Genomic DNA, 10,948 nt, shown 5'->3' with positions numbered 1-10,948 from the left:
TGACAAATAGCATGTGATTACCTAACGAGTGCAGCATGAATGGACAGTGCGTGTTTGTGTGTCTGTGTGCAATGCGAGGACACACAAGTTGTGCATCATTCTCCATCCGTACATTTTATTAGCATATTGTACATTTACAGCACAGGACATGTTCAAACGTGCATAATTTAGACAGATGATCTCATATACAGACAGTGTTAGCTCTCTGCAGGAATAATAAATTAACTCTTTAAACTTACTTCATGGCGATCGCAATCCAGCAAGTAACGCTGTTCCACGGTCACATATTGTGGCCGTCCTTCATGCTCAGAGGAATACATCAACAACACACATACACAATAATAGTAGCGGCAAAGCACCAACTTATTTTGCAGGAATGTGACCCTAAATAGAAAATAAAAACAATACAAGACGAGAGCAGCTGTGGGATGCTTCTCAGTCCATGAATTTGCGATTTGGGTTGGCGCCGAAAAGAGCCACTCGGATATCGGGCATCATCTGTGGAATTAAATGGTGAATATTAAAATGTGAATAGGACATTAGATGGATTGTTTAAGGAATTTGTTCACGTCACATGACCCGGGGAACAAAATAGCAGGGGAAGAGGAAAAGCTAGTACAAATTTTTATATGCTTACTTTTTCTTACCCAGTTGTTTTTTGTGTCTTATTAGTTACATGTCGTCATAAGAGGTAGGAGGAAGTATTTATCTGTGCAATATGTTGTGCATATAGCATATTTGAAAATAAAGTTGAAAATGACAAAAGGTTTTTAATTCATGAATTTTATTAAACCCACACTCACCTGACAAAAGTTTTTTGAGCGAGGATGAAAAATATATCAATGAATTAATTAGTGACATATTTTCATGTCAGTGTTATGATCAGTATTTTCATAAATAATATCTTAAATGGTAAAATGTAGTTAAATTTATTTAATATTTTGACCCTTCATCCAAACTGAAGCGGACGTTAATCATGAAGGAAAAGGAAATGCAATGGTAAATCAAATCCACCAGGGAGAAGAGTTGGCGTCATTCTTAGACTTGTAACAATGTCAGGTATTTACAAGCATTTCTCCCAAAATCCAAGCACTTTTCAATCCTTGAAAACACAACATTAAAATTCAAAGATTTTGTAATGATTTCAAGCACCCATGCTAACCCTGATAATATACAGAATTAAAGCCTTGATTTTAAGCACTACATTTGATATTTAGTTGTGTAGTATTTTCGTATTATATTTGTGGTAGACCTGTAGGAATCCTGTTAAAAGAAATGGAAGAAAATGTTTTACACATTTTAGTTGCATTTTTCGATTTTAAAATGAGATTCAAAATATCCTGAAAATATTGATTTTTAGTAACAATGGGCAATAAGCAATAATAGGTATAAAATTAATGCAGATACCAGTCTTATTTTAAGGCAGACTATTTTTTACAGAGGGCCACAGGAGCTTAATGACTGTACTTTATAAATGGAAAAAAATGATTGAATGATATGTGAACTAAGAAAAAATATAAAAGATTCAAATCACATATTAAAGCTGCAAAGAAAAAATGTTACACATGTACAATGTTATAAAATAGATAAAGAGATTACATTTCCTTGAATAGCTTTGAGATTTAGGAGCATTTAGGAGCAGACATTTTAAGCCCTTGCAGGCCACATGAAATAATGTTGCAGGTCACATTTGACCCATGAGTTTAACACATGTTGTAAGGTATCATTAGTTACAAGGGTGAGCGATACTAGTATCAGATGCCCCGCAGTGGCAGTTATAAAAGTACTGTAAGAAGTAAAAATTGCAGAATTTGTGTAAAAAGGCTAATTGATTATTCACGTATTCAATGTAACTTAATTTACAGACAATTTGATTAGGAAACCTTTTTTCTTGTAATGTTAACTGTGCACTTTCCTATAATCGGGTCAGAACTGGATGAATTACTCGAACTCAAATGAACCATCAGATTTGCCAAAAATGAACAATAGCCACATTCATCGATTCTTGTTCCTTGCTAAATAATTTAATTTTAATCTAATTAAGAGAAAAGAATAGAACAAAAAAAAAAAAAAAAGAGTTGGCGACCCTTGTCTTAAATCAGCATTACAATAATCGCTTGGTTACCTTATCCATGAAATTATTTTTATTTTTGGTGTGGGTCTTTTGGCATTTTTTCTGCCAATATACCCGTCAAGTTTGATGTTAAAAAACGGTCAGATGGACTTCAAGTGAATTATATGAATAGAAGTATTTTCTGTTGCCTGACTCTTATTTCAGGACAGATACGGATACCAGTTATTAGTATTAAGAGGGGGACGATATAAAATATTTGGAGCTGACAGAAAATAATTGAGAAACAGCGCCCTAATCCAAGAGGAGGTTTCAGAAAATGCATTACCTGCTGAGCCAACAGGTCCAGTCTGCTTTCCAGAGTGTTGGCCACCTTGATTTTGCCATCTCCGTTGTAAAGTTCGATGCCTCCGGATCTGTGTGAATGCTCCGTTACTTGTGTTGGTTTTGAAAGCCCTGAAATCAGTTTGGACTACTTACAAATCAGGTGCGAGGAAGTTGTCCTGGTCGATCCGGACCTCAACGTTGTTCTTTACAGCTGCCTTGTAGACAGGCAGGTTCCTCTGGATCGATGCCTGCAAGAGGGAAAAAAAAAAGCACAAACGCGATGATGCCAACTAGCTATCCCGAAAGCGATGGCAACAAAAAACACTCACCTGCACCAACTGAACGTCTTGCTTACGACACCGAATGGTCACTTTGGGCTCCAGAAGCTGATACAAACCCTGGAGAAATATTGTTTTTTAATGATTTTGAACCTGAGACACTTTTGAGAAGGTGCTGGAGTCGGAGTAGCTCCTCATAAATGTTCATGTTGTGTTGGGGCTGGGCAATAAATCTAACTATTTCCATGGATGCAACACTTTTGAAATGGTCGAATTGTAAATCTAAATCCAGGGTTTGTACACCTTTTTGATGGCCAAATTAAAGCACTTTTTAAAGGACTTTCAAAATCTATTCTTTGATTTCTCCAGTACAATTAAAATGAGACATTGGTGTCAATCATGCATTTTGCATTTTCACAAATGAATCTGTGATCTACATGAGTGATCTTTAATCTTGCATGTGCATTTATTAAGACATCTTACTTAACATCTTAAGTAAATCGCGATATATATTTGTGGATCTGAACACTGCGTGTGTAAATATCTTTAAGACAAACCTCTCCCCATATAGGAGTTAGGTAAAATGACAGTACTATGTAGCTTAGCTTTTCAGTTGCAGGAAGTTCTTACCATTACAATTTACCACTGGAAAAAGCTACCTTCCTTTTCTAAAAATAAAATGCCCATAATTGATATGTAATCGTTGCACTAATGCACATTTCATAGTGTCCTGTTTAGAGGTAGCCTGCACCTGTCCCATAGAGGGCGATGACCCTTCATAGGACAACGCCCTAAAAACTAATGCCAGCTGCCATTAATCACGAGGAAAGAAATGCAATAGCAAAGTGAAGCCACCTGAGAGCAGTGGCATGGCAGTAATTTTAAGCATATTCCCAAAAATTCAAGCATTAAAATTACAACACATGCAATAAATAGCCATCTCGTCTTGTTTTTTGCGTTTATGTCTTTCAGGACAACTTTCGTTTTTTTCCATTCAGCATTCGTCTCTGGTACGGTAAAAAATAATGTGATCATCAAATAAAATTCAATGCACGTACACACAAAAAAATACAGTACTCTTGCCCGTACTGATTTTAATTCAAACGTTCCACCTCAAATGCCTGATTCACTCAAGGATATCTCAATGCCCCCCGCCAAATCATAAAACATTTTCTCCTCAGATCTATACAATTCAACTAAGTCACCCTTTTTGACTTCATAAACAGTGAATTTCTCCTGAAAGTTAGTTTTTCATGCCTGAATACTTTATTCTTTTCAGAAATAATATACAAGGTCCCTGTTTTTAAACCAGGGTACATACAGCTGAAGGCAAGTTAAATTCAAGACTTTTTTTTGTCTGTTGAAATCAAATTTAAGACCAGAAAAACAATTGGGGGAAAAAAAAAAAAAAAAAAAAAAAATTTATATATATATATATATATATATATATATATATATTTCTTGCACACAATGAAACGTGCCTCGTATACATGACCTTGCACAGCTTTTAGCCATTGCGAAAAATGTTCGTCGGACAGCCACTTTTCATTGAACTTACTCTTCCTCACTGTCCAAAGTAGACGTCTCTGTCCAAAAGTTGCTATGTGTATTTGGGTAAATCTACCACATGCGTCTGCTCTGTAAGGCCCGACTGAAACCACATCACCGTTTTGATATTTATTATGGTCACATCATGTTTGCCACGAAAGTAAATCGGTGAATATTTAAAAAGACCATTGATAAATGTTACTAAATTGTTGTAGTTCAAACAAATACAAATCTTATCAATTTTAAGACTTTCAAAAATTGGATTTGAGACATTGTAATGCCAATTAAGGTGTTACTTTTTGAATAATGAATTCAATGCTTTTTTAAGACTTTCATGGATCCGCAGGAACCCTGTAAACAAAAACGTAGATATTCAGGTTTTGGGGGTATTTTTTGTTGTATTTGTGGTGTAGTGTTTTTTTAAAACACACAAAGGGACAATGAGGACAAAACAGACACCTCAAAAATTTATTTAACTTAGTCCTTAATTTACGATTATGTATATTCGTAATATTTTTTTTAACTTTTTGTTTGGCGGGCCGGATTAAAATGCTTGGAATATAGTTTTGTTTTTTATTAGTTTAAAAAGATAAATAAAATACAGTCCCCCTAAATGAATGGTGAAAATCTTAATTTTCGTGTAATTTTGCCCAGCTCTATGTAGGTATAAATACATGACTTTATGGAAAGTTGTAGTCGTGGGTTTAAAAACCGTTCCCTGACCTGGAGAATCAAGCCGTCAATCAGAGCGGAGTACCTGGCCGGGTCTCGCGCCACGTTGGCGAGGCGCTGACGGGCCTCGTTCAGCATGTCCTGAAAGGCAAAAAAATAACATGTCACCAGCAGCCAAATACAAGGTTTGTACACCTTTTTCATGTCCAAATTTAAGCATTTGCAAGCCATTTCAAGGGGAATTTTTTCAGAACCTTGAGAGAAGGAAATCCAGCACCGATCAAAAGAACATGTTTTTGTTAACTGATGACTTAATAAAAGTTGTCATCTTACTGCTAGCCCATACTTTGGGCTATTTTGAGCTGCTCCCATCTATGATCTATGATCTTTTTGTTTCAATGGGCTGCTATAAACTGACAAATTTTGCCATTCTGCGTCAACAATGTAAGCAGAGCTTGGCTACATCATTTGTTTACAAACACGGAAAGGGCTCCGTAGGTGTTTGGTAATAATAGAGTTCAATACGGAAGACAAAAAAATTACCGTATTTTCCGCCCTATAAGGCGCACCTAAAAGCCTTTATTTTTTTCAAAAGCTGACCGTGCGCCTTATAATACAGTGTGCCTTATGTATGGATCAATATTAAGTCGCAAAGTCTTTCAACTAAGGCAAGCAGCCGCCGACTAGATATTCCCCCGAAGGCGAAGTAGTCCGCGGTGTATGCTGGGATTTATATACTGGCGTTTCATTTCCTAACCAATGTGTCAATCATCATTTTAATCAGTCACTATTTGCTAAAGTTATTCAGAGGTAAAGGGGGCGGATCCTTTTTATCATTTACAGGCTCGCATAGGCTAAAGGGGCGAAACAAAGCCTGCAATTGGCCGAAAAAGATGAATGTGAATCACACGTTGGGTTGCACTACGGCATAGAGAAAACATTTTTTACTATTCTGTATTTGTAAATATTTTACTCTCCTGGATTTACTACACTCACGGTTGTAAGAAGACCATGGTTACGTATCATTATTGAACGTGTTGGCTGCAAGAGAACTTAGGTGAGCTATGCGGATTTATATTTTCCCGGTATCTTGTTTTAGAACGATCTTGATGTTTCTGTGATGAGTCTATTTTAAACTAAATTCAATTCAAAGTGTTTATTGTCATATGCACAGTAAAGAACCATGTTTCCCTGCATAATAAAACTCTTACTTTGCTGTCCACACAGTTGCCAGAAAAAAAAACAAAAAGGAAACTAAGAAATGTTTGTTTGGTGACATCGTACGGACACCGCATCCGCACGTGTCCATGACACGTATTTGCTTCTCTGCAAGCTTTGGGAATGTTAAGGGGGTAATGAGTTTGACTGAACTATCAGACTGTTTTGTCGACGTTCCCATTGTAGCGCCTTATAATCCGGTGCGCCTTATGTATGGAAAATATTGGACCAAAAACTATTTTTGGGGGGTGCGCCCTATAACCCGGTGTGCCTTATAGTGCGGAAAATACGGTACTGTGTATCATGAGCATAAAAATTAGCCAAATTTGGACTCATTTCAATTATATTGATTGCCCAAAGCATAGTGCATTCAATCTTTCAAGCTTAGATCTTTTCATTTTTGTTCACCTTATTTTTTTATTTTATTTTTTGCGTGTTTTTCAGAGGATCTGTGTCTAAGTTGGTCAAAATTCAATTAGTTTTTTTGCACTTTATCATTTATTTATAGCACTGAAGAGTAATACTTTTAATTTTTAGTTCATTGTTTTGAATTTTCAGGAATTTTGTGTTGTTCAACTTTGAATTTGTTCAGAGTGTAAAAAATTAAAATTGGTTTGTATTTTACATTTTTTCATGGATCTGTGAATATTTTGATCTATACTACATGTATTTTCAGGAATCCCCAGCAAAGCAGGAAATTTCTAATCATGAAATAATTTGGGGCATTATGTATTATTATTATTGATAATACAGTGGAACCTCGGTTTTTGACCGCCTCTCAGTTCAAACAAATCGGAGTCCGACCAAAAATTGAGAAATTCTTGCTTTGCTGTTAGGTCAAAAAAATTCGAACGCCGGGGTGGATGTTTCACATCACATTTCTTTACTCCTTTTAATTTTCTCAGGTGCAATTGCACCTCCAATACACTAGGGGACGTCCGAGATTAAACCAATGTGTAGCAAATGGGCCGAGTTACAGAATTTCACCACACCGATGAAGCTGCAGCCACCAGAGTCATCATGACTTTAATGACACTGTCATGAACCACTTCCGAAAAGTGCTAAAAAGAAGGCAGAAGCAAGTGTCATTGGATAGATATTTTAAGAGAAAAGAACATCCTGTAGCCAGTCATCCGTAGCAAAGAGATTTGAAAATGTGAGCACCCCTCAGACAGAAGAGCTCCCCGAAGTTTTTATGGAAGGGGACTCTCCTTCCAAACAATAATTTTCCTTCCTCCATCCCTCTCACCGTCCATCTGCGCCTTCTGCTGACCACCACAAAGGTAAAAAATCATATTCATAATTCTTTTCTAAATCCTTTTTATTTTTACACGTTCATGTTAGCGTAATCTTTCGTATGGAAGATTACGCTAATGCGAACGTACGATTAGCCTGGGTTACATTTATGTTATTTGTGTCTTAAGGGTAAACAGAGGTAAACATTCAGGGTGTTGGAACGGATTAAAACGATTTACATTATTTGTAACGGGAAAATTGATTTGTGTTTGAACAAATCGCTTTTCGAACAGGGTTCTGGAACGGATTATGGTCGAGAACTGAGGTTCCACTGTATATCATTGAATAAAAAATCTGATGAGCCGTTTAGAAGCCAAAAAAGCCAGCTCTTCTCAGTAAGCCAAACCAAAAGAGCGGATTTTCTTAATAGAGCTGTCCTCTTGGGTGCCACGAGTAGGGGGACAATGACGCTTCACATGACAGAGCCATAGTACCAAGCCGCTAGCGGAGGCGTGTCGGCGTCATTTTCATGCATTCTTTTTTTCTTTATTAATTGCTTGGTTTATAGAGTCAGACCTAGAAACATGGCAATGGAGACAATTTCAAGCATTTTTAAGCAATTAAAAATTTTCCTGACATTGAAACATTAAAATCCAAGCATTTGAGGATTCAAGCACCTGTGGGAACCCTGTAAATAACAATTCAGCATCGAGCAAGAGAGCGTGACTTACCGAAATCATGTCGTCACGGGCCTTGAGTACCTTAAGCCGGGCCTGGTTCATCAGGTTAGACATTTGGCTGTTAAATGGATAAATGACAAACACATTGACTCGTTATAGTGCCTTAAGTGGCCGTTGTCATGCATGAGTGTGGACAGAGTATGTTACAGGGTAGGTCATTGTACCCAAAAAAAACCAACCCCTAAACGCAATCACGCTAAGTGTCAGACAAGAAACTCTGAGCACCACTCACATTTTCTTCTGCTGCTCAATCTGCTTTTCTTTCTTCTCGTAGTACTCCATGATCTTCAGACGTTGCGTTTGCACCAGACGGCCCTTTTCAATGTTAAACTCCTCCTCTGCCTGCAGACGGGAGATATAATATGGTTTTTGTACAAATGTGTCATAAAAACTTGCGGGGGAATGTATTCTTTAAACCATTATGTCAAAAATACGGCCCACAAGCCAAAACCAGCCCAGTGGGAAATTTAATCTGGCCCGCCATAAAAGAAGCGAGTCTCAAGGTCATTTCTATCAAAGGTATGATTTTTAAAACAAATGCAAACAAAGAACTCCCTCTAGCCACAAGATGACAGTAAAGGATACTAAGCCCAGCTTAGTAGTTTGATCTAATGTAGTCGAATCTTATTGCCGATGCATACAACTTTTATTTTGTATTTTCTTTTTACATTTCAAATAGGGCTGCAACAACAAATTGATCAAATCAATTAAAATTGATTATTAAAAGCGTTGGCAACTAATTACCTCATCTATGAGCTGCGTTGGGCAATTTATGAGTCACTAAACACGTCATAAATACAAATAAGTGTACAGTATTGGAACACGTTGTGAAGTTGTAAAGTTGTAGTGCCACTTTGGTACAAGAGAAGGCGCCTTGAAACCGTTTTTATAAAATTATCTGGTTTGTTGGATCCCTTAACCACTAGGGCCATAGGGGCACAATTTCCTTGGGTGCATCTTAGGCAAAAACAGCCTGGTGGCACCCATGCCTCCCCAGGCCAACATGTTTCCACCCGGGCATGAAACAGTCAAACACTACAAAGTTGACAAGGAACAGAAAGTGCTGCAGAAAAATAAATAAAAAATTATTGAAATATTTAAAGAAAAAAGATGAAATGTTTATCCCAACACAAGGAGCAGCTTTGAAAAATATTGTATATTACTTTCACATTGGGAAGGTTGATCACATTCAAAGATTTAACCCAAAAAATAAATTTGTGGACAACAGTTTTAAAAGGGGTTGACATTTATCATATTTTTTATGCACAAAAAAGTTTTTAATATTACACTATAGTTTTTGTTTTATGTGATAAGTCTAAATGTAATATGATCTTTGGTTAATGGATGTAGGAAAATTTATATATATATATATATATATATATATATATTAGAATATTCTGTTATGAACTATTTTTTCTATCTGCCCAAATCTCCAATTTTTGAATATAGGATGAAAAAAAAAATATTATTTTTTTTAAAATCAGATTCATCGATTAATGGTAAAAATAATAAACCAATTCATCAATCATAAAAATACAAACACATGTACATTATAACATGTTAAACTACATAAATAAACACGTTTGAAAAAAATATGGTGCAAGATTATTTTGTATTTTGTAAGGGAAAACACGACAGTTTGTAAGGGCATGGAGCCGTGGAGGTTGACAGGTAGGAATTTTGGAGCTAACAATCTAGCTCCCTTTTAGTTTCATACCCGTTTACCTTTCTAGCTAACTATCAAGTAATTTTGTAGCTATTCAGCAAGCAATTTAGCTAATTTGCTATTGTAGAAAGAGTCTCCGGCACTACAATGTACAGCGACATCTAGTGATCAAATAATACACAATGTCACTTTAATAATTGATTGCACCTGCGCATTTATTAAAAACAGAACAATAAATGCTAGGGTTTGTTGTTTGCTTTATGACAGATGATCAGTGAACACCATTTCCCACCCCAATTTTTTGTAGGCAAGTAACACTTTTAGTGGCTTCATTATGTTTATTCGTCAATAACGATTGTACCTTAGCGTCAATCTCTTCTGCCTTCTCATTGGCCTCCTGCTCAATGAAGGCCATCATGTGCTTGATCTGTGGACATACACAAGCAAAACCTTCATGAAAACGAATGATGACAAAGCCGCTGATTTTGTCACAAGCATGGGGAATGCTTGCATCCATTCCAGTCACTACACACGAACAGCAGATTAAATAGCAGTGTAGAGTGAATCGCTTTTCGAATGAAACATTTTGTTTTATTTACAGCAGTTCCTCATTCGACCTCACGTGATTGCCATAAGACTACTTTTCAAGACGACTCCATCCTTATAAGTATATTCTCAATACAACCACACGAATACATTAGTATTAAATATGTACACACACAAGGGGATATGCTTTTTATTTACCTCGTGAAACTATTTCAATGTCATTGAGCAAGACCAAGATGCTAATTGTTCAAGGCATAAAAGACAGCAGCTTAAACGAATCACTGTTTAAAAAAAACTTTTATGCGTGTTATCATGTGAAAATAAAAAGGGTTTTGTTACCTGTTTCTGAACGTCGGCATCGCTGAGGGCCATGGTCGCCGCTGCTACTGCTACTTGCTAGCTAGGCCTGCCATTCGACATACAAATAACAATAAAACCTCAGGAAAATGCAACATTCCTAAACAATCAAAAAAAATTGAGGAATAATAACCCAAAAATGTTTTATTTACCTGTAAAAAATATGTGTGGAGGACGCAACAACCTGTTATTGCGACAGTCGTGACCGGGGAGAAGGGTCTACCGTACGGATTACGGGTCAGGTGATTTGCAAGATCACGTGACGTTAACTTCCTGCTCTTTGACCAAT

At 36.6% G+C, this 10,948-nt stretch overlaps 1 protein-coding gene across 1 annotated transcript; it reads right to left on the bottom strand.

Annotated features, from left to right (window-relative positions):
- Positions 1–98: 98 nt before the first annotated feature.
- Positions 99–10,948, bottom strand: atp6v1e1b (ATPase H+ transporting V1 subunit E1b). The gene is made up of 10 exons (XM_088347157.1): positions 10,812–10,948; positions 10,642–10,708; positions 10,118–10,183; positions 8,323–8,432; positions 8,082–8,148; positions 4,948–5,037; positions 2,728–2,796; positions 2,552–2,646; positions 2,400–2,487; positions 99–498 (listed from the first exon to the last, which is right to left on the bottom strand). Exons 2-10 carry the CDS (start codon positions 10,672–10,674, stop codon positions 436–438), a joined length of 681 nt encoding a protein of 226 aa, XP_088203283.1. The 5' UTR covers positions 10,675–10,708; positions 10,812–10,948; the 3' UTR covers positions 99–435.

The sequence above is a fragment of the Urocampus carinirostris genome, chromosome 11, assembly GCF_059441175.1.
Source record: "Urocampus carinirostris isolate Australia breed hairy pipefish chromosome 11, RoL_Ucar_1.0, whole genome shotgun sequence".
NCBI lineage: Eukaryota > Metazoa > Chordata > Actinopteri > Syngnathiformes > Syngnathidae > Urocampus > Urocampus carinirostris.
The sequence above is the reverse complement of the archived record's forward strand: the minus strand, read 5'-3'. Positions and strand labels throughout refer to the sequence as shown.

Coding starts and splice junctions, on each gene's coding strand:
- atp6v1e1b (XM_088347157.1), bottom strand. CDS start 10,674: ATGGCCCTCAGCGATGCCGACGTTCAGAAACAG. Junction 2,488..2,551: donor AACTTCCTCGCACCTGATTT/GTAAGTAGTCCA, acceptor GCATTCACACAG/ATCCGGAGGCATCGAACTTT. Junction 499..2,399: donor TGGACCTGTTGGCTCAGCAG/GTAATGCATTTT, acceptor TTAATTCCACAG/ATGATGCCCGATATCCGAGT.